At 69.0% G+C, this 21,629-nt stretch overlaps 4 protein-coding genes across 16 annotated transcripts; 3 read left to right on the top strand and 1 right to left on the bottom strand.

Moving 5' to 3' along the window:
- Window positions 1-131: 131 nt before the first annotated feature.
- SHC1 (SHC adaptor protein 1) lies at window positions 132-10,793 on the bottom strand. Of its 6 annotated transcripts, none has more exons than XM_074853528.1 (14): window positions 10,716-10,772; window positions 8,520-8,603; window positions 4,579-4,740; window positions 4,281-4,351; window positions 3,909-3,972; window positions 3,523-3,642; window positions 3,023-3,076; window positions 2,838-2,889; window positions 2,540-2,666; window positions 2,269-2,437; window positions 2,006-2,066; window positions 1,716-1,883; window positions 1,358-1,620; window positions 132-1,114 (listed from the first exon to the last, which is right to left on the bottom strand). In XM_074853528.1, the coding sequence occupies exons 2-14, from the start codon at window positions 8,529-8,531 to the stop codon at window positions 986-988; spliced, it is 1,452 nt and encodes a 483-aa protein (XP_074709629.1). In that variant the 5' UTR covers window positions 8,532-8,603; window positions 10,716-10,772; the 3' UTR covers window positions 132-985. The 6 variants fall into 6 exon arrangements, with proteins under 6 accessions (XP_074709629.1, XP_074709626.1, XP_074709627.1 ...); XM_074853525.1 differs by having other exon boundaries at window positions 1,716-1,880; window positions 10,716-10,760; XM_074853526.1 differs by lacking the exon at window positions 8,520-8,603 and having other exon boundaries at window positions 10,716-10,793.
- A 228-nt stretch (window positions 10,794-11,021) lies between these two features.
- On the top strand, window positions 11,022-12,022 carry CKS1B (CDC28 protein kinase regulatory subunit 1B). The gene is made up of 3 exons (XM_074853530.1): window positions 11,022-11,175; window positions 11,532-11,659; window positions 11,746-12,022. The coding sequence occupies exons 1-3, from the start codon at window positions 11,117-11,119 to the stop codon at window positions 11,796-11,798; spliced, it is 240 nt and encodes a 79-aa protein (XP_074709631.1). The 5' UTR covers window positions 11,022-11,116; the 3' UTR covers window positions 11,799-12,022.
- Window positions 12,023-12,653: 631 nt separating this feature from the next.
- Window positions 12,654-15,578, top strand: FLAD1 (flavin adenine dinucleotide synthetase 1). Its single transcript, XM_074853326.1, has 7 exons — window positions 12,654-12,815; window positions 12,908-13,667; window positions 14,067-14,214; window positions 14,388-14,486; window positions 14,581-14,770; window positions 15,161-15,234; window positions 15,317-15,578. Exons 1-7 carry the CDS (start codon window positions 12,669-12,671, stop codon window positions 15,450-15,452), a joined length of 1,554 nt encoding a protein of 517 aa, XP_074709427.1. The 5' UTR covers window positions 12,654-12,668; the 3' UTR covers window positions 15,453-15,578.
- Window positions 15,579-17,506: 1,928 nt separating this feature from the next.
- Window positions 17,507-21,500, top strand: LOC141936431 (mothers against decapentaplegic homolog 6-like). Of its 8 annotated transcripts, none has more exons than XR_012626738.1 (5): window positions 17,507-17,611; window positions 17,991-18,404; window positions 18,560-18,673; window positions 19,350-20,541; window positions 20,576-21,500. XR_012626738.1 is itself a non-coding variant. In XM_074853372.1 (4 exons), the coding sequence occupies exons 2-4, from the start codon at window positions 18,011-18,013 to the stop codon at window positions 19,883-19,885; spliced, it is 1,044 nt and encodes a 347-aa protein (XP_074709473.1). In that variant the 5' UTR covers window positions 17,507-17,611; window positions 17,991-18,010; the 3' UTR covers window positions 19,886-21,500. The 8 variants fall into 8 exon arrangements, 1 of the variants encoding a protein (XP_074709473.1); XR_012626744.1 differs by having other exon boundaries at window positions 19,350-20,615; window positions 21,197-21,500; XR_012626743.1 differs by having other exon boundaries at window positions 19,350-20,691; window positions 21,163-21,500.
- Window positions 21,501-21,629: the final 129 nt, after the last annotated feature.

The raw sequence follows: 21,629 nt of genomic DNA, 5'->3' as shown, positions 1-21,629 counted from the left end.
GGGGGGACGCGAAGCGAGGGACCCGTGTGCCAGAGGAGGGGGCGACGCCGACGCCAGGGGCGGGAGGGGCCGTGTGCCCGGTGCTCGCCCCCCCCTCCCCGTGTTCCCCCCCGCTCACACCAGGCAGGGCCTAGAGAAATACCAACTTTAATACCAACCGCCGGTTCCTTTGGTATAGCGGGGCCCTGGGGGGCTGCGAGGGGCAGGGCTGCACTTTGGCTTGGGGGGAGTAACACCGTGCATGCAAGGAGGGGGGGACACACACACACCCTCCCACTGCCCCCCCGGGGCTGCCAGAGCCGGCCGTGCCCAGCTGGGACCCCCAGGAGGGCGGGCAGGGAGGGGGTGCGGAGGAGCACGTCCCAGGAAGGGGCACGGCGGGGGCTGGGAGTGTGGAGGGGGGGCTCTGCCCCAGCCCCCCGCCCCCCAGCATTGCATAAGAGTGTGGGACCTGCGGGGTCAAGGCACAGAGTTAACACGTAAAGTGATCGGGTACAAGTGGGCGTGGGGCCGGCCGGGCCTTGTGCTTGGGGGAGCAGAGCCCCCCGCAGCCCCCCCCCTCCACAGCCCAGGGGACGAGGCCGGGCTGCCCCCCAACTCCAACAGCGGGGGCGGGGGGGGGCTCGGCTCCACCAGCCCTGAGGCCTGCACCCAGGCTGTGAGCGGGGAGCGGCCGCAGCACGGCAGCGGGGCCAGGTTTTGGTAGGAGCTGAGCTGCTGTGCAAAGGCTGGAGCTGGGAGGAGGCAGCGGCTTTGGCAAGAACAGCCCCCCACCCTGCAGGCAGCTCACACCACGCTGCCCGGGCCGCCCCCGCCCCCGCTGCAGCCACCAGCTCTCCACGTGGCAGAGGGGGACGGTGGCCTCAGCCCCGGCCAAGTCCACGCTCAGTCCCGAGCAGAGAACCCGGCTGAGAGTCCGAGGGCTCCCTGGGGCAGGGAGCAGGGTGGGGAGGGGGGGCGCTGCGCACCGGGGCCCCCCGGGCGCTCACAGTCTCCTCTCCACAGGCTGCTGCAGGCACATCTCGCTGCCGGCCGAGATGATGGGCAGGTGATTGTCCATGTGGTAGCTGATGAGGTGGCTGACGCTCTCGAAGCGGTGGTCTTTCGTCCTCACCTGGGGGGCCGGGGAAGGGGCACTCAGGAGGCTGCCGAGGCCCAGGAGAGGCCAAAGCACCGACGTGGGGGAAGCACCCCTCACCCCCACGCTCCACCATGCCCTTTCCATCCCCCAAATCAGCCCAGAGGAGTCCCCCAGAGAACTGGGGGGGAAGCCCAATGCCCTGGCAGCTCTTGTAACCCCCAGGGCCTCCCCCAAAGCTGTGCCAAGCTCCGTCCCCGGGGCGTTATGTGGACTCACCACTCCCTCAGGATCGACGAGCAGCAGATGCTTGGGCTGCCCGCCCTGCAAGCCGGTCAGCACGTACTGGCCCGGGGTGGTGGTGCTCTCCCGCACCAGAAAGTCTCCGTTCACCTTCAGCAGCTTCTCGGCCTCTTTACGGTTCATCTTCCCGTGGTACCAGGGCTCCCGTCGCAGCTGCTCCTCCATGGAGGCCACCACCTGGGCAGGGGGAAGCCCCACAGCCACGGCCGGGGGGACACGCAGGGCATCTTCAAAGGGCTCTGCAGGGAGAAAGGAGCCACGGGGCGGGTCTGGGACTGACCCCACAACCACCCACCCCCAGCCCAGGCACAGCTGCAGCCGCCGTCCCACTCACTCATGTCAAAGAGGTCTCTCTGGGTGCTGCCGTTGGCTGTGGCGGGGGGGCCGGTGGCCGACACTTGGCGCGTCTTGTCCATGTTCTGCACGTTGACGTAAGACGGGTCATCGAACAGGTCCGTGCGGCCGGACGCGCCCACCGGAGCCGGGTACTTCTCTCTCCCTGCTACCAAGAGCACTGGGGGTCAGCAGGGCTCCAGCCTGCCTCGGCCCCACCACCAGTGCCCGCTGTCGGACCGCTGGGGCTCCGGGAAAGCAGATGGGGAGCGGCCACATCCCTCCCGTTACCTTGGGCAGGAGCGTGCTGCTTCCGGGGGTCGTACTCCCCGCCGGACGTCTGGCCCACGGGCTGCAGGGAGAGGTGGGTGCTGAGCCCCGCTGTGCTCCCCACCCCTTCCTGCTCCCCACCCCCTGCTAGAGGTGCCGGGGAGAGACATTCCGTGGCTCTCGCAGTGGAACAACCCCGAGCGAAGAGCCCACGGCCCGGTCGGGGTCTCTGCACCTCCCTTGTAAGACGGAGCCTCCCCACGAGGACGCGCCCAGAGCCTTACCAGCGTGGCCCCCAAGTGATTGGGGGTCTGAGCAGCCCCATCCCGCAGCCGCATGTCCACGACCCCCCCGATGGGAGGCTCCTTTCCAGGGAAGTCGTTGTAGTACTGGTGATCCGGGGCTGGTTCCTCCTCTTCCTCATCCCAGGCAGAGCCATCAAACCCTGCCATCCTGGGAAGGCACGGCACAGATGAGCAGCCAAGGCTGCATCATCTCTCCAAAACCAAATGATCTCAGACATTCTCCCACCTTCCCACGCAGCCCTGCCCGTACCTGTCGTGAGGTGTCACCAGCTTTGGGGGGTTTTTCAGGTACTGCTTGAACCGCAGCTCGAAGGCCTGTCCGATGGTGCTGATCACGTCCTGCGCCAAGCCCTCGGGGCACTCCAGGATATGGCAGGCTGGGGAGGGAATGTGGAACCCCAACATTAAGTTCTCCACCCCTCAATCCTGCTCTATGTACCCCAGAGCTTCCTTCCGGGAGTCCCAGTGTCTCCCCACCACACTGAGCTGTGCTTAAACATCCACCAAAGGGGGGTTCTGGGATGGAGGACCCTCAGCAGCAGCCTCACCTCTCTGATTGACGGGGTCTTTGGCAACATAAGCGACATACTCGGCTGTGTCCTGTGGGTGAGACACCAGCGTGAGACGGGGCTGCCGAGGAGCACAGTGCCCAAGACTTTGGGGAGAGGGCAGGAGAGGCACCGATCCCCATCCCGGGGCAGGGCACGGACACACGGGGATCCTGTGTACTCACCGGGTCTCCCCCAGAAGCGAAGGAGATGGACTGCATGTGGTGGTTGGCAATGATCTGCAAGGCAGAGAGTTTGTTGGACGCAGCCAGGAGCTCCTCTGCGCCCAGCTGGAGGCAGCACCTTCCGCCTGCCACGATCCTCCCAGAGCTGGCCTGGCACCAGGGGCTTACAAGCCCTGGTTATGAGCCACAGGCCATCAGGAAAAGGACTGGGACACCAACAGGGCCACTGGGAGCGGGGTCAAACCCAGGAGACCTCGCCCCAGGCCCGGGGACTTGGGTCTCATCGTTTGCAGGACAGATGCTTCAAAGCATGTGGGGTATTGCTCCAATCCTTTCACCCCCAGGGACTGGGGCACTCAGCAGGTTGCAAAACCCACCCAGATATCCCTTAGGGAGGCTGGAGACATCCCCTGCCCCAGCAGTGCATGGGATGGGGGACACGAGGGGTCCTGCTCGCCTAAAAGCCACCCGCCCAGTGCCCAGCACCTCCCCACTTTCACCTGCTTGCAGTCAGAAGCCATGAGGTTGAGGCTGCTGGTGGAGATGGTCAAGGTGATGGGCATGCCGGCGAACTTCAGGTTGCTCTTGCCCAGGATGGAGTTCAGGGAGCGGCCGCAGGGCTGGGGGCAAACGGCAGTGTGGGGAAAGGGGCTCCCCGGGCTGGGCACAGCCCGGCTGCAGCGGGGACAGGGCATGTCCTGCCATCCTCCGCAGAGGAAACAGGCACCTCGTGCTCGCCACCGCTCCAGCCCAGCTCCGCCAGCCTGAGCCGTGGTGGGAGATCAGAGCAGCCCGGGCACGGCCAGTTGGGCTGGGAGCTGGCCCTTGGCCCCATGCCCAGGCGGCCGTCCATGCTCCCCCCGGCAGCTGCCCAGCCCAGCCTCACCTTCCTCCTCCGCACAGCTCCCTTGGCACCGGGCACGGCCTCGCACACCAGCCCAATGGCCTCCCTGCAGGGAGCAGAGAGGGATGTCAGTCCCCCCCCTGCCAGCGCCTGCCCTCCCCGTTTCCCTGTAACCCCCCAACCACGGGAGCGAGGACGTGGGGACAAGTGCAGAAGGGACAGGGTGACAAACAGGAACCCCTTGGGCAGCACCGGCCAGGGCTCTTTGAGGCAGGGGAAGCACATCAGCATTATCTGATGGGGCTGCAAGCAGCCTGGCCCCCACCGAAAGCCCCAACACGCCACCAGGGGCTTGCGCAGGGCTCGGAGCCACCCCCCCAAAAGCGGCAGCCCCTGGGGAGAGGCAGAGCTCACCTGGTGACCTGCGTCCTGGTGTTGAAATCCAAAGCCCTCATGGACTGGAGAACTTCCACACAGCCCATGTACTGGGGGAGAGAGCAGGGTCAGCCCGGCCGGCCCCGGGGTTCGCTCCCCGCGCAGCCAGGGAGGGCACCGGGGCCCCAATCCCCCCCCCCCCACCCCAGGTCCATAGCGGTACCCTCCCTGCGAATCCCACTGCCCACCTGCCACCCCCAAGGAGCACTCCAGGAGGCTCCCAAATCCCCTCCGTGACCCTTCCCACATCCCCCCCACCCCAGCCCTCAGCACTCACCCGGACGTGGTAGGAGACCCCGGGGCCCATGACCTTGTCATCGGGGTGCAGCCAGCCGCGGGTGGGCTTATTGACGAAGCTGCCGTGGCGGGTCCATTCGTCACCCCCCAGCTGGCCGCCTTCCACCCGCGTCTTCTTCCCGCAGCTCAACTTGTTCATATCCTGGGAACAGACAGCGACAGGTCCCGCTGAGTCGGGGCTGGTAGCCCCCCTCGGTGTCGGTGCCAGTGTCCCAGCAGGGCCGGGGTCCCCCGGGCTACCGCCGGCCGAGGAGCCCCGCAGGCTGAGCAGGTTGGCGGGGTTTGAGAGCTTCAGGTTGGCCATTTTGGGGAAGAAGGAGCAGAGGGTGGTGGGGCTGTCCTCCGACTCGGGCGAGAGCTCCCCGAGAGGCGCCGCGGGGCAGAGGGAGGAGGAGGAGAGGGAGGCAGGCAGAGACCGCGCGCCTGCGAGGGACTCCACCGGGGAGGCCGGGACCCCCAGGCCCCCCACAGCCTCCTCCAGAGAGGAGACAGACTCATTCCGCAGGTGGCTGTATTTGCTCTTCTGCAGGAGATCCATGCCGGAGAGAGGCGAGAAGGGCCGGCGCTGGCCCGTCCCGTGCGGCAGCGGGGTGGAAGCAGCCACCCAGGTCTCACGGAGGCCCCATGGAGAGTCCAAGTGCCTGAAGCCGCCGGGAAGCCACCCCCAAGCAGAAGCCCGGGCCGAGCTCCACACCAGGTCCGCGCCAGCCCGGCATGGCTGGCAGGGAGAGCCGGTCCCGGGACGCCAGGCAGCGGGGCCGGGGGCTGCCCGGCTCCGCGCCGTTGCAGCCGATCGATGGCGATCGGCGTCAGCAGGGATGCGCGGATCCGGCCAGACGTGGGAGAGAGACCCCGCGCTCCCACCGCGCCGGGGAGGAAACGGGGCCGCGGCGACGCCCCAGAGAGCCGCCGGCACAGAGAGCGGGGAGGCTCAGCACACTCGACCCCCGGCCTGGAGGTCCTCAAGCCCCACGGCCCCGCGCTGCTCCTGCACCGGGACGGCAACAAATCCCATTGTCTTCAGCCGGGGCCGGATCCGGCCCCCTCTGCCCCGCCGCTGGGTCCAGCACAGCTTTCCTCCCCCCCGGTCCCTGCGCTGCCCCAACGCCGCTAAGAGGAAATCAAAAGCATGAATATTTAAAGCCCTGAGACAAGGCAGCCACAGAACGCATCCAAGCTCAGCCCAGCCCCGTTCCCAGCACCGTCCAGGAGCGAACAAGGTCCTTCTGTGGCAGCCAGCGCTACGCAACCCACGTGCCAGCGGCGGGCAGCCGCCGTTGGCTCCCCGGGCTCTGCCGGGAGGAGCAGCGCCCAAAGCCAGGGGGGCCGCGACGCTGAGATGCCACCGGTGCTCGCAGCTGCAGGGACATCCAGCCCTTCGAAAGCACGGATCCGGTGGGAGGAAGAGGAGGATGCCCAGGAGCAGGATACAGGTGGGCTTGTCCGGCGGGGTGAGGCAGGGCTCAGCGCGGGTCCCCGGCTGTGGCGGGGAGCCGGCAGAAGAGGCGGCTGCTCTTAATTGCTGCTGTTGCTGCTTCCCGCATCCCGGCCAGCGCTGAGCGACGGCTCCTCCCGGGAGAGGAGAAGAAGGGGGCTGCCGCTAATTGGAAGGGCCGTGCTGACTCACGGGCGACGGGGCAGGCTCTGCCCGCGGCGGGGGCTGCGCGCGGGCTGGGGCGCAGCGCAGGAGGGGCTCCCAGCGAGGGGTGGGGACCCAGCGCCTATCTGGAGCAGAAAAATCAAGGTCACAGGCGGAGCTAGCGGGAGCGAGCCACGAGAGCATGCCGGGGGGCAAACCTCGGCCCCTTCTACCGTGGAGAGCCGGGTAGAGCCCCCCGCCTGCGGGCACGGGGTGTCAGGGCAAATCTCCCCTGCTCCCCCATCCTCGATGAACCGGTGTGACCTCGGGCCAGTCCACTCGCGCCGCCCACAGCCATGCTGCTCTCCATGGCCTCGTCCGCACCAGCCTCCCCGCAGGGCAAGAGCTCTCCCCACTTCCACCCACTGTGGGCTGAAGCAGGGATTTTAGCTAGCCCCAGGGATTTCAGCTAGCCCCACAGTGCCCAACCCCTCCGTCCCACCACGGGCCAGCGCCTTCCCGGGCACCAGGCGCTCCGTAAAACCGGCCACCAAGCCAAAACCGGGTAAATCCACGCCAAGGGAAGGGCTCTCCCTGCTTGGACCCGCCGCCACGCACTGCTCGGTGCTGGCAGCTGCCTGCCCCGCTTCCCAACCGCTGGCACACCGCCACACAGGGACAGGGAAATGGAAGCCAGGACGGAGCTGGAAATAGCCTCCTGCATGGCGCGAGGGGCTGCAGCTCATGCCGGCGGGTCCGTCAACCGCCTCCTCCTGGCGCCAGAACATCGCCTCGGCCGCGCACGCCGCCTCCGCGAGTGTCAGCCCCCACCTCAACCGCTGCCGGCGGTGGTCCCCCAGGCGCGGGGAGCCCACGCCAGCCGTCCCGCGAAGCGTTCGTCCCCGCCGGGGGCCCCCCGGCCGCTCGGCGCTGTGACCTTCCCGTGGCCAGCAGCGCTGCTGCTCTAAAGAAAAGCAGGAAGCCCGGGGCCAGGGAGCCAGGAAGCCGCCAGCCCCGTGAGGGGCCAGCCACAGCCCCCGGCTGCCGGGGGGAGCCCAGATGGGCGGTGTCGAATGGGTGCGGGGCAGTGGGGTTTGCCCACGAGGGCCGAGATGTGGGGTTGGGGTCCCCCAGCACGGGCTCTGTGAGCCCCAACACCTCCCCAGGGCCCTGCCAGGACAAGAGCAGTAGGGAATTGCGCAGGGGGAGGGGTGGGGGGGTCTCCTCAGCCCCTTCCCACCACGCCAGGGCCCGGCTGTTGCCCAGAAAGGCGACGGGGCTCGGAGCAGCCATCCCCGCCATGCACCGAGGGGCTGGCACGCCCCAGGAGCCACAGTCCCCTGCTCAGACAGGCCTCTGCTTTTATAAGATGGAACAATTTCTGATTTTATCAGAACCTCCTGAGGCCAGCCGGCCCACGTCACCCTGCCAGCCTGCACCGGCTGGTAACAAGACACATCGCTGCTCCCAGCCCTCAGAGACCAGAGGTGCCACTGCCACGGCTCCCCCAGCTCCAGAGCCCACCCCAGGGCATCAGAGACCCTTTCCCAGCGGGCTCAGAGCACGGAATGCAAACCAAAACGCGTGCGGAGCCAAGGAACAACAGCCCTGCCTGAACAGGCAGCCCTTGAGCCCCATCCAGCAGGCAGAAGCCCTTCTCCTTGCCAGAGAGGCCGGCAGCGAGCTCTGGCAGCGGAGCAGCCAGAACAACCGCCCCCGAGCTCCGGGGACACGTCCCGGCCCAGCCGCTCCTCGTGCCCCAGCAGCAAGGAGAGGTGCTGGACCCTCCCCACGCGTGGGAGAGGCAGAGGGACGTGGGCTACTTTTGGATGCCTGGGGTTGGGACTTCACACACGGCCCAAGGCGAGAAAGAGGAGCAGAGAGGGGACGCTCAGGGCCCGGCTACCGGGCCAGAGCCCGACATCCTCCCAGGAAACACAAACTGGGAGCTGAGTCAGAGACCTGGAACATGCCAGTGGTTTGGCAAGAAATCACAGTGAGGAGCAGGCAGCCGCGCGCCGGCCGCTGCCGCACGTACACATCTCACCCGGGGCAGGAGACCCCCTCAGTCTGCAGTGGAGCCAACCCCAAGCCTCTGGGGCAGGGGGAAAAGCAAAGAAAAACACTCAAATGCAGCCAACGGCTGCTTTTTTACCCCCCAAACATCACAACAGCATCACACAGCATATACCCGGTCCTGCACGCAACCTCTCCGCCGCTCAGAAGAGGGACTGGGAGATGCCAGCGGAGACCTGGGGAGGAGGCTGCGGCCCTGCCAGCAGGGAGAGAGGGGAGGCAGGATCCACCACCGAAGCCAGCTAGCCCTCCACCGAAGTCCTTACCACGTACTCCATCGCCGGCGGAGGGCAGGGCAGGCCCCGGGCAGGGAACAGAAACGCACAGCCCCTCTCGTCTGGCACTCCGACCTGCGGTTCGGGGACAAACAGGGAGTTAGCCAGCCCTGCCCGGGACTGCCGAGGCGGTGGCCCTGGCGCCAAGAGGCAGACCCTGCTCCTCCTCGCTGACCGCAGGCAGACGGGGCTGTAGCAGCCGCGCAACGTGCTGCCGATACACGGGGTGAGAGAGCCAGGGAAGTCTCCTGCTTCCCATCCGAGGGAGGACGGAGCTGGCGTGTGCCAGGGCAGGCACACGAGGCCGAGCGTGGCTCTGCTCAGACCTTGCCCGCACCAGCAAACGGTGTCAGAGGCCGAGAGTCACTCCGTGACCCAAGACAAATGTCGGAGCCGATCCCTGCCCAGTCCCAAAACCAGCACCCAGAGGCCACACGCAAGAGGGGAGAGTGGAGAAAGCCCAGGAGGGCAGAGCTGCCCCCTCCTGCCACCCTGACACAGAAGGACAGGCAGAGCCTCCTCCTCCCCAGGGGAGCAGTGAAGAAGGGAGTTGTGGAAAGAGGCTACGAGAGGGGAGTCAGGAGGGGCAGGAAGCTCTGCAAGAGGAAAACAAGGCAAGTGAAGCATGAGCAGCCCTTCCCACTCCCACTGCCCAGCCGATGCGGTCGGGGATGGGCCAGCTGAGCAGCGCAAAGCAGCAAACACAATTTACTTCCTCGCAGCAATCATGCCCTTATCTGGGGCCTGCAAAGCCTGCGCCGGAGCCCAGGCGGGCGCTAACGTGATTAGCTCTGGAGGCAGTGAGATAAGGAAGGCCCCACTTGGCAGGCACAGCGGCGCAGATCTGCCCTGGGCAGGGCCCGGTAGCACTGTGCCAGGTCACTCACTGCCGAGCAAAGGTGGCGACGAGGCCCTTTGGATGCCAGGGATCAAGGCTGGCGGCAGGGAATGAGGATCAGGACCCCAACTTGGGGTGTTTAGCCTCGCCAAAGCCTCCTTGGGACCCAGTTGTGTCCCCTTTCAGGGGTGGCGACTGCCCTGCGCAGCTCCTGGGGGCAGTGGCGGCCCAGCCACAGTGCTCCCCACCACAGGGCTGTGGGTGGATCCTCAGGCCCCGCTCAGCTGGGAAGAGATGGTGTCTTTGACCCCTCTGGAACAGGCCGAGGCCAGTGCACCCTTGGGGAGCGCTGCCGAGAGCTGCCCTTTGCCCACAGGCTTCCACAGCACCAACCCAGCGGGCAGGACCCGGGTCACATTTCCTCGGAACCTGCGTCTGGGGTGTCCCCAGGCCAGTGCAGCGTGTAGGTGACCCCATCTGAGAGATTCAACCGGAGAAGCAGGGACAAGCCTGTAACGGACGGACACAACGCATGGCCAGGGGGAAGGCAAAGACCTGCAAGGGGGAATATCTACCCCTGTCCGCAATGGCGGGGTCTGCTCTGGATCCTCACCCCCTGCCTTCCTCCGAAGCGGCGAAGCACAGGCAGGGCTGAAGGCAGGGTGGCAGCAGGGCGCACCCAGGTACTGTGGGGGCCAAAGATCCCTCCAAACGCAGCCGGTGACCCGTCCCTGCGGGGGTCACACCAGCCTGGGGCCAGACAGCGCCCCTCGAGCCGGCCTCCCTCCCGTGTACCGCCCCGGCACACACCCCTGAGCGCCCGGGAAGGGGCGACGCGAGCTGGAGCCCATCAAACGGCCCTGGGCGCGCACAGCGGCCGCCACACCGGCGGGGTCCAGGGCGTCGGTCTCACCCCTGGAGGCAACCGAGCGGCTGGCACAGCCCCAGGGGAGGGAACCGGGCCCGCCCCGCGGGGCCCCGAGACCCCCGCTCTCGGTTCCCCTGCGCTGGGCGCACAGAGGCAGCGGGGGAGGGCGGCCCGGCCCCCGCAGCGCCGGAGGAGGCAGTGCCGTGCCCCGGGGGCGGCTGCGGCGGGACGCCCCGCTCGCTAGTAGTGGCGGCGAGCGGTGCGCGCCGGCGAGCGGGAGGCCTCAGTCCCGGCGGCACCACCGCCGCAGGGGCTCCCCGGGGCACGGCCCGGCCTCGCCCGCCCCGGGAGCTTCGGGGCCTACACAGCCGCCGGGTGCCCCGCACGGCCCAGCCGCTCCCGCGGGGCTGCGCAGGCCGCACCGACCCCGTCACGGCCTCCAGGCGCGGCCCCCCCGCCCCGGGCCGGCCCACGCGCTCACCGGGGCACCATGGGTCTCGCGCCGGTCTCCTCCGGTCCCGGCGGCCGCGGCGCCCGCACCGCACCGCCCCCCCCCCCCCCCCAGCCCAGCCACTCACTTCCGGCCCACACCCTCCAGCGCGGCCTCACCGCGCCCCCGTCACGTGACGAGCGGACCAATAACGGACCGCGGCCGACCCGCGAGGAAGCGGCGCCGCGGTTCCTCCCCCCCGCGCAGGCGCCGGCCAATAGGATCTCGCCCCGCCCCGTGACGGACGTCCCGCTCTGCGGCGCCGACCAATGAGCGCGCGGGGCGGTGGCGTTTGAAAGCGCTGTGGGCGGGGCGGCGGCCGCCAACGGCTCTGTGGGGCGCTGAGGTGAGGGGCGCGGCGGGGGCTGCCGGGAAGGGGGCGGCCCGCCGGCATGGCGCACAAGCAGATCTACTACTCGGACAAGTACGACGACGAGGAATTCGAGTATCGGTGAGGCGGGGGACGGGGACCCGGTAATGGCTCCCGGGCGGGGGTTGCCGTGGTAACGGGTTCCTGGGGGGAAGGGGTGTCCCGGTAATGGCTGCGTGATAAAGGAGGGGTGTCCCCGGGGGGGGGGGGGGGCAGCAACGGTTCCCCGGTGGGGCGGGAGGGAAGTTGTCTGGGTAACGGTTCACGGGTGGGGAAGAGGGGCGTTATCCCAGTAACGGTTCCCCGGTGGGTGAGGGGGGAGTGTCCCGGTAGCGGCTCCATATTGGGGCAGGGGTGGGGGGTGCGGGGGTGTCCCGGGGCGGGGGGTGCCGCTCCCCGGGGTGCCCCGGTGCCGGCTGAGGGGTGCGGGGGTGCAGGCACGTGATGCTGCCCAAGGACATCGCCAAGCTGGTGCCCAAGACCCACCTGCTGTCGGAGTCGGAGTGGCGGAACCTGGGGGTGCAGCAGAGCCAGGGCTGGGTCCATTACATGATCCACGAGCCAGGTGAGCCCCGCGGGGGTGCAGGCGGCAGCCGGGAGCGGGGGGCCCTGGTCTGACGCCCCCCCCCGCGGTGTGTGTCCCCCCCTCAGAGCCCCACATCCTGCTCTTCCGCCGGCCGCTGCCCAAGAAGCCAGAGAAGTGAGCAGCCCCCGGCCCGCCGAAGCCCCCGCCGCCGGAGCTGAGACTGCACCTTCCTCCTCCTCGGCGTTCCCGAGGGGCTTCGCCCCATGTTGTACCAGCAGGTGCCCGTGACCCTCGGTGCCATCTGGGCGCCGCCGCGGCGTCTCAGTCCTGGTGCCGGGGGTCCTCCCTTCCCGGGGCGAGGCCTGAGCGTGCTCCGAAGCTTCAATAAATGGATGTTTGCGAGTTTGTGTCTGCCGTGCTGCGGGGGCACGAGGTGGGAGGGGAGGGGGAGGGCCTCCCGGTACCTCAGAGTACCCTGCCGGGGCGGTGCAGGCTCGCTCCCGGTGACCGGGGGAGCAGGGGAGGGCTTCCCCGGGTCAGTCCCTCCTCATCCCGGTGGTTTGGGGGGTTTCCCGGTGCCTGGGAGGGGGGTGGGGGGCTCCTGGTGCCCTGGGGCATCTTACAGGTGGGGCTGGGAAAAGATGCGGGGGGTTCCCGGGGAGGCGGGAGGGCTCCGGGGCCGGGGGGGCGGAGCTGCCGGTGCCGCGGGCCGGCGCACGTGCTACCGCCCCCGGGCGGGCCCACGGTCACGAAGGGGGAGCGGGCGCCGTCCCTGCCCGCCGCGGTGGTTCGGTCGCCGCGGGTCCCGCCTTCCCCCCCTCTCCGCCAATCCGTGCTGGCAGCGCGCCGTGACGGGCATTGCGGCTCGGCCAATGAGAGCGCGGGGCGGTGTCGCGGCCTGGCCGGGCGGTGACGGGCATGCAGCCCGGCCAATGAGAGCGCGGGGCGGTGTCATGGCCTGGCCGGGCGGTGACGGGCAGGCGGCCCGGCCAATGAGAGCGCGGGGCGGTGTCGCGGCCTGGCCGGGCGGGGGTGGCTGGTCGGGCCCATGTTGGGGGCGCTGCGGGGGGCGCTGCGGGCCGCCGGGGTTCTGCGCGCCACCGCCTCCCGCCCCATGGCGGCCCCCAGCCCCACGGCGTCCCGGAGCTCCGCCACCACCGCCGGCATCATCGTCATCGGCGACGAGATCCTCAAGGTGCGGCCGGGGGCGGGCCGGGGCTGGCTCTGGGGCCGGGGCCTGGCGGGCCCAAGGTGCCCCCGCCGCCACGGGTGTCTCCGTCCCCCCAGGGCCAGACGCAGGACACGAACTCCTTCTTCATGTGCCGGCGGCTGCGCGCTCTGGGCGTGAGGGTGGCCCAGATCTCGGTGGTGCCTGACGAGGTGGACACCATCGCCAACGAGGTGGCCGCCTTCGCCGCCCGCTTCACCTACGTGCTGACCTCGGGGGGCATCGGCCCCACGCATGACGACGTGACCTTCGAGGCCGTGGCCAGGGCCTTCGGGGAGAGGGTCACCCTCCACCCCGAGCTGGTGGCCCTGGTGCACAAGTTCTTCGGCAAGACGGACGCGCAGTGCCCTGAGATGAAGCTGGCTCGCGTCCCCGAGTCCTCCCGCCTCAACTACGGCACGGACGAGCGCACGGGCAGCGCCTTCAAGTACCCTCTGGTGAGCGTGCGCAACGTCTACATCTTCCCGGGCATCCCGGAGCTGATGGAGCGTGCCCTGGATGGCCTCGCCCACCTCTTCCGCAGCGAGCAGACCCGCTTCCACTCCCGCACCATCTACGTGGCGGCTGACGAGATCCTCATCGCGCCCATACTGGACCGGGCCGATGCCACCTTCCAGGGCCGCGTCAGCTTGGGTTCCTACCCAGACTGGGCCAACAATTACTACCGCGTGAAGCTGACGCTGGACTCGGAGTCGGAGCGGGACCTGGAGGAAGCGTATCGCTTCTTGACGGAGACGCTGCCACCAGGCGTTGTGGTGCCGTTGGTGATGGACTGTGTCTCACCGGCGGCCACGGAGGTTTATAGCCTGGCCGAGTCAGGTACAGGGAAGCGGTGCAGCAGCACAGCTCGGTGCCTCCGTGCTGCTCCAGTGCAGACCCCGCAGCCCAGCAGGGCCGGGGCAGTGGGAAGACCGGCCTGGGAGCAGAGCTTGTATGCTGGGGGGCCTGATGGGTGCTGAGGCTTTGCTGGTGCTGCAGTTGCTGTGGGCTTCGTGAGTGGGACCCCAGTTATCAGGGTGCCAGTCCCTGAGAGCACAGTGTGTGTTAGGGGGAGCGGTTGGGATCCCTGTCCCATCCTTGTCCCATCCCTCTGGGTTGCGCAAGCTCTTGGCTCCAGGCAGGTGCGTCTGGAGACCAAGACGTGCCTGGAGGCCCCTCGCAACGCCGAGGCAGCGTGGCCCTGGGCAGGCACCAACTGTCTCCTCCTCCTCCTCGCAGGCTCGGCCCTGGGGCAGAAGGTGGCAGCAGCATTGCGGACCATCGAGGAGGCTTTGGACCGGTACAGCCTGGCCCAGCTCTGCGTGGGCTTCAACGGGGGCAAGGACTGCACGGCCCTGCTGCACCTCGTCCACGCCGCCGTGGAGAGGTACCCGGCCATGGGGCTGCACCGGCCCGGCCTGGGGCAGGGGTGAGGGGGTCCCGCAGACCCCGGGCCGGGGCTCCGGGGCTCTCCCCTGCCCCGTGCCGGGGGAATGAGTGGACTCCTGGGGCCCAGTTGGCGGGGACTGGGCGGCTGCCCTGCCTCCGGTCTCTCCCCAGGCAGTACCCGGCGAGGCAGGAGAAGCTGCAGGTGCTCTACATCCGCATCGTGTCTCCTTTCCCCGAAATGGAGCAGTTCATCCAGGCGACCGTCCGGAGGTACGGGGGGCAGAGAGGGGTGGGCTGCCAGGCAGGGGGTGAGCAGTGTTTCCCCCGCGGCCCAGCAGGCAGCTGCCCATCCTTGCCTGCGCAGGTACAAGATCCAGCTCTGCACAGTGGAGGGCTCCATCCGGGAGGCCCTGGCTCACCTGAAGGAGCAGCAGCCGCAGCTGGAAGCCGTCCTGATGGGGACGCGGCGGACGGACCCCTACTCACGCACCCTGACGCCCATGTGCGTGACGGACCCCGACTGGCCCCCGTACATGCGCGTGAACCCTTTGTTGGTACGTGGCCTCCACCTGTGCTGGGGACAGGGACGGGGCTGGCCCCGCTGTGCCGGGGAGCGAGCCTGGCAGGTTAAAGTGACTCGGCAGGAAGGCGGCACTAATCCACACCCATCCTGGGGGGCTTCCCTCCCAATTCCCACTCTCCCCAGAACATCTGCACCGTTGTGTGGCCTTGGGTGCCCCTCATGCAGCTGAGCTGCCTGGTGCTGTCAGGCCGGGCTCATTCCTGCTCTCTGGGGGCTTTCCCTGTGTTGGGGAGGGACAGGGGTCCTGGGGACCAGCTGGCTCTCTGCTGTGGTCTTGCAAGGGGGGGCCGGCTGGTTTCCGTGGGGGCGAGGGGGCAGCCTGCCTGCCTCTGCACCAATCCCCGCCTAATTTTGCCCTCAGGACTGGACCTACCGGGACATCTGGGAGTTTCTGCGCAAGCTCTTTGTCCCTTACTGCGTCCTCTACGACAAGGGGTGAGTGTCTGGTGCTGCCCTCGCTGCTCGGCATGGCTGATGCCCCCAAGTGCAGCCTCGTAGCCCCCTTCTCCCTCCGCAGCTACACCTCCCTGGGGAGCATGGCCAACACGCTGAAGAACCCGTCACTGCGCTACACGGATGCCCGGGGCCGGGAGAGCTACCGACCTGCCTACGAGCTGGAAAATGAGGAAGATGAGCGCACTTCCCGCCAGTGAAGGCCCGCAGGCCGCACTCGGGGATGCTCTACTGGGACGCTGCCAGCGACCGGCTCCCCCGCGGATGTCACTGGCACTGCCGGGGATGACACTGAATAAATCTGCTGCCTGCCAGCGCTGAATAAACCTGCTGCGGTCTGCATTGCGCTCGCGCTTGGCTGTACCGGTCCCTTCGGGCCCCGCGGGGCTCTGACAGGAGCGGGATGTGGGGGGGGGAGTGAGGGCAGTTTTACCCGAACAAAAGGGTCCCCGGGCAGTGCCCCCTCCCCGCGCCAGCTATTGTGGAGGCTTTTGAAGCACAGAGAATGGAGCAGGTTCCAGGCACCCACGTGTCGGCACAGCTGCCTCCCCGCCAGTGTCAGAGCCCCGCTGAGCCCCATCAGCCATGCGCTTGCTCCGGACGGCGGCGGCGGCCCGTCTGCCGGGCTCTGCGAGGCGAACGGCGCGGGCCATGGCGCTGCCGGCACCCACCAACACCTCCCTGGGGCTGCGCCTGGGCTCCTGGCTGCTGCGGCTGCTGCGGGAGTGCGTCTACCTCCTGCTCTGCAGCTGGTGCATCCGCGTGCTGCTGGACTAGGGAACGGGGGTATCCCCCCCCCCGCCCCCCCACCTCCCCGATGCTGCAGGACCCCCCTGCCCGCCCCTGCACGACGGGTGAGTGTCCTCCTCGGCGCGGTGCTTGGGCGAGTGATAGGGGATCCAACTGGGGGTGACAAGGGCCCAGCCATGTTATTCTGGGGGGTGGCAGGGTCTTGGCTGTGGGGTTTGGGGGTGATGGAGTGCAGCCGTGGTGCTGCTAAGGGGGGTCCTCACCCTCTGTGCCTCTCTCCCCTCCCCAGGACTGCTTGTTGCCTTATGTTGATGGAGCTGATGGACCCCCAGCGCTGGGACCCCGCTCTGGCCTGCGCTCCCCCCGCCCCCCGATCACGGAGACCCCAATAAACCTGAGCAGTGCCTGCCCGGCTGGCTGTGTTTGGGGAAGCGCAGCCCCGCACCCCCAAACCTTCCACCCCTCGCCCTGGGGTAGGATCCAGGCACCCCAGCGCACATGTTGCCTCTGCCTGGGGCCGAGGGGCCGGAGTGGGCAGTGTGGCTCTGCCCGTCTGTCCTGCCTGTCCCTCCACGGGGTTTATCCCCTCCCATGACTCAGCCCCTTGTTTAAAGCGTTTGTCCCCACTCCAGGCCGTTTCCTGCCCCAGCCCCACGCGCCCGACCGGCACCGGCGCTGCCAAGAGCCGGCGGGAAGTGACCAGAGCAAAATGTCCCCAAAGGGCCCAGCCTGGCCGGAGCCGCGCCAAAGGTCACGGCCGGTGGGACGTGTGTGGGGCACCGGGGCCCTGCCGCAGCCGTGACTGTGGGTGCCCCCAGGCACGCTGAGCCCCCGCCGTGCCCCGGTGCTGCCTGTGCCAGCTCGGTGCCGGTGCCTGGCCCCGGCGCAGGGAAGCTCCGTGCGTTGCAGTCGCGGCGGCAGCGCCTGGCGCCAGCGCGGCCTCCCTTATCTCGGCGGGAAGTCGGGAGCAGGAAGCGCGGCCCAGCGCGGGATAAGGGTCCCGTTTACATTAGCTGCTTTGTTGTGGAGCCGACTCCCACCCTCACCCAGCGCCTGCGGGGCGGGGGGGGAGCTCTGCCTGCGGGGAGGGCTGGGGGGCCACAGGGACCCCAACCTGGGGTGCCCCGGGGGGCTCGGGTGCTCCTTGCAACCCCTGCGTGGATGCAGGCAGGGATGGGGGCTGCCAGGATGGTGCCCTGCCGCTCCACCCCCCCTTGCCCAGGTTGGCTCCTGTGGCCAGACCCTGCGCCGTGGCCATGCACCGGCGTGGGCCGCGGTGCCGTCCCGGCTGTGACCAGCTGCCCGTGGAAGCCAGGCCGGCTCCGGCAGCCCCGGTCGCGTGGTGCCGGCCATCCCTGCCCGCCAGAGCCCACGCAGCTGGCGCCTGCCCGGCTGTTGGCGTGTCCTGGCCCCGGCTCGGCCCCGGGGCTGGCCAGAACGGGGCGAATCAATGAATTCCCCAAACGGGGAGGTCCGGGGGAGGGGAGAGCGTCCCGGCACAGGAAAAGGTCTTGGCAGCGGCACGTCGCGGGCAGAGCGGTGCCGGCCGCCCCGAGAGCACGACCCCATGCGCAGCCCCGGCTCCTCGCCCCCAGCTCCGCCACCCACCGTGAGTGACACCCCCTTCCCCAGGGACCCCTCACTCAGCCCCGTGCCAGGGGGTGCGGGCAGGGGGGTGGCAGGGAGGTGGGGGGGTGCTGCAGGCAGGGGCGCGCGGACCCCTGCCCTCACCGTCTCAGCACAGGCAGGTTCTGCGCTGGGGGGTTGGTTTTGGGGTCACATTCCCACCTGACCTTGGGGACCCCTGTCCCCCTGGGAGCAGCGCTGTGTCCTCACGTGTCCACGGGGACAGGCAGCGGCAAACCCAGGCAGGGGCCCTGGTGGGGAAGGGGAGTGTGGTTCTACCAGCTCGGGAGGATGCACCGGGGATCCCCGCGGCCGCAGCACCCTCCTGGTACAAGGGGGTGAGGCCTGTCCCCGTCCCGCAGGTCGTCACCACCGCCACCCCATGTTCCGCTCGCGCCGTGCCGGGCTGGTGAGGCGGCTGTGGCGGCAGCGCTGCGCGGCAGCCAGCCCCGAGGACGGCCCCGGCGCCCTCAAACCGGCGGCGCACGCCCTCTTCAAGAAGCTGAAGGACGAGGAGCTGGAGCTGCTGGTGCAGGCGGTGGAGAGCCGGGGCGCCTGGGAGTCCGGCTGCGTCTGGGCACCGCGGGGGGAGCCGCGGGGGGCCAAGCAGGCGCTGCCCCCCCAGGTCCTGCTCTGCCGCCTCTACCGCTGGCCCGACCTCCGCCAGCCCCACGAGCTCAAGCACCTCTGCTACTGCGCGGGGGGCCGGGGGGGCTGCGGGGAGGCAGCCACGCTCTGCTGCAACCCCCACCACTTCAGCCGCCTGGCTGCGCCCGGTGAGTGCCGGCGGCTCTACCGGAGCCTCTCCTCACCCACCCGCCCACCCTCTGACCTCTGGTCCCTGGGGCTGGCTCAGGGCTCCGGGGGGGGCTCGAGGTGGGGGGCAGGATACATGTCACAGTCCCTCACCCTCTTCTCTCCCCCTGCCCAGAGACCCCACCACCCCCCTACTCGAAGGCTTCCTGCAGTCCCTCCTGGCCGGACAAGCCCCAGCACTCCAGCACCCAACTTCTGGAGTTCAGCTACAACGGCGGGGACTGGCGCGGTAAGGGGGTTCTGCCAGGCCGGGGGCTGCTCGACCCCCCCCTTACCCAGCGGGCAGGGGGGTATCGGGCAGGACTGGCTCCCCCGGGCAGCTCTGCTCCCACCCTGCTGCTGGTCAGGGCAGAACTGCGGGACACGGAGCCTGAAAATTGGGGAGCGGAGCCGGCAGCCACTCCCGGCAGGACGAGGGGTTCCTGCGAGGGGACCAGTGCGGGTCCGGCCCCCCCCCCCACTGCGGCTCCTGTTATTTTTGGCGGCGCCGGGCTCCCCGCCGGAGGAAACGCTGCCCACGGGGACACACACAATGTGCCTTGACGCATACGGCCGCGGCTCCAGCTTGGCTGCTGGCCACCAGGCCGCTGGCTGCCGGGGCCCCACCTTCCCCACCCCCAGGGACCCCCCCCTCCCCTCACTGTGGTCCCCAGGGACAGTGGCCGGGGACAGCCTGGCCTTATGTGCCGGCCAGTGACTCACACCCCATGCCGGAGCCAGTGCTGGGACATCCCCGGGGCACCGTGTCCATCCGTCTGTCCACTCCGCTGGTCCCTGCATGCACTGGGGGGCATGGACACCCCCCCTCCCCATGCCCACTCCCTCCCCATCACCTCTCCCCTTGGCCCCTCTGGCTGCACGGCTCGGCCACGCCTGGCGGTGACAACTCTGCTCTCCCTCACCAGACACCAGCCTCTCACGGAGCACCGTTAAGGATGGCTACTGGTGCAAACTGGCTTACTGGGAGCACCGGACGCGCGTGGGCCGCCTCTACGCCGTACACGAGGCCTCGGTGAACGTCTTCTGCGAGCTGCCGCGGGGCAGCGGGTTCTGCCTGGGCCAGTTGCCGGCCGCCCACCGTAGCCGTGCCGTCCGGCGAGCGCGCGGCAAGATCGGCCGGGGGCTGCTGCTGAGCCGGGAGCTGGGCGGCGTGTGGGCTTACAACCGCAGCGAGCACCCCATCTTCGTCAGCTCGCCCACCCTGGGCCCCCCCGGTGCCCGTGGGCTCACTGTCCTCAAGGTGCTGCCCGGTTACTCGGCGAAGGTGTTTGATTACGAGCGGGTGGGGGGCACGGGGGGCCGGCAGCTCCCCGGGGAGGGCCCCTGTGACCCCCACAGCGTCCGCATCAGCTTTGCCAAGGGCTGGGGGCCCTGTTACTCCCGGCAGTTCATCACCTCCTGCCCTTGTTGGCTGGAGGTGCTGCTGAACCAGCCACGCTGAGGGGCTGGGGATGGGGGGAGGGTGCCAGGGAGCCCCCCCCCCAAAGTGGCTGCAAGGGGGGCATGAGCTGGGGGGGCCCTCTGTCACCCCCTAGCCTCTCTCTTGCAGGGCTGCGCTGCAGTGGGGTGGTCCTGGCCCAGGGGACCCTCACTGGGATGCTCTGCCCCAGCCCTGGGGGGGTCCAGTGCCCCCCCGTGCCTGGCTCACTGCCCTGCCAGCACCCACCGCTCCCAGCCCCAGGTCTCTTGCTGACACAGGGCACTATTTAATCTCTTTCTCTCTTTTTTTTTTTTAATTTTTATTTTAATGGTTAAATTTATTTTAATTTATCTTATTTTTGTAAAAAAAGAAAAGCAGAATGCAGGACCCCCCCCCGCCCTGTGCTGTAGCCAGACCCGGCCAGGGTGGGGTGTGCAGGAGCCGGGCAGGTCTGGGGGAGACCCAGAGGGGGGCACAGGAAGGGAGGGATGGGGGGCAGAGCCCCAGAGCAGTGGAGGGGGGGCTGTGGGCCTGGGGGTCACGGCAGGTATGGGGGGAACTGGAGTGAGCTGGTACAGCTGGGGGGTGTGAGGCCAGTGAGCACAGCTGGAATATGGGGCAGGTGAGCACAGCTGGAGTGTGGGGCAGGTTAGAACAGCTGGACAAGTGTGGGGCAGGTTCTGGGGCAGGGAGCACAGCTGGATGGGGCAGGGGAGCACAGCTGGATGAGTGAGGGGCAGGTTCTGGGGCAGTGAAATACAGCTGGAATGGGCAGAGGAGCACAGCTGGATGGGGCAGGTAAGCACAGCTGGATGAGTGAGGGGCAGGTTCTGGGGCAGGGGAGCACAGCTGGATGGAGCAGGGGGCACAGCTGGATGGGGCAGTGAAGCGCAGCTGGATGGGGCAGGGGAGCACAGCTGGATGAGTGAGGGCAGGTTTTGGGGCAGTGAAACACAGCTGGAATGGGCAGAGGAGCACAGCTGGATGGGGCAGGTAAGCACAGCTGGATGACTGAGGGGCAGGTTCTGGGGCAGGGGAGCACAGCTGGATGGAGCAGGGGGCACAGCTGGATGGGGCAGGGGAGCACAGCTGGCTGAGTGAGGGGCAGGTTCTGAGTCAGGGAGCACAGCTGGATGGGGCAGGGGACGCAGCTGGATGGGGCAGGGGCAGGTTCTGGGGCAGTGAAGCACAGCTGGATGGAGCAGGCAAGCACAGCTGGATGAGTGAGGGGCAGGTTCTGGGGCAGTGAAGCACAGCTGGATGGGGCAGGGGAACACAGCTGGATGAGTGAGGGTCAGGTTCTGGGGCAGGGGGCACAGCTGGATGGGGCAGGAGGACACAGCTGGATGGGGCAGGCGAGCACCCCTGGGGCAGGTGCTGGCCCAGCCGGGCCAGAGGTGCCGAGCTCGGGGCCGGCCCAGGGCGGGCGCTGGGGCCGGTGCGGGGTCTCCCGCGGCCGGTGCCTGTGGCGGGGGATCCCCGGGCCCCTCCGGCCCCCGCGGCAGCACAGGAAGCGCCCCCCCCCCCCCCCCCCATCCGGGTGGGTAAGCGCAGCCTTGGAGGTCCCGGGGTGCCCGGGGCTGCGTCTGGTATTTGTAACCCCAATAAACGGTGCCACCGGCACCAAAGGACCCCCCCCGGTGTCCCCCCACGCGTGTCGGTACCGCGCGGGGACGGCGCGCTCGTCGCCCGCGGGGCTCGGCTCCGGGGACCGGCAGTGCCCTCTGCAGGCGGCCGCGGCCGGGCCGCGATGACCGCCCGGTCC

The sequence above is a fragment of the Strix uralensis genome, chromosome 32 (genome assembly GCF_047716275.1).
Source record: "Strix uralensis isolate ZFMK-TIS-50842 chromosome 32, bStrUra1, whole genome shotgun sequence".
NCBI lineage: Eukaryota > Metazoa > Chordata > Aves > Strigiformes > Strigidae > Strix > Strix uralensis.
Note: the sequence above shows the minus strand (reverse complement) of the source record. Positions and strands in the feature narration are given on the sequence as shown.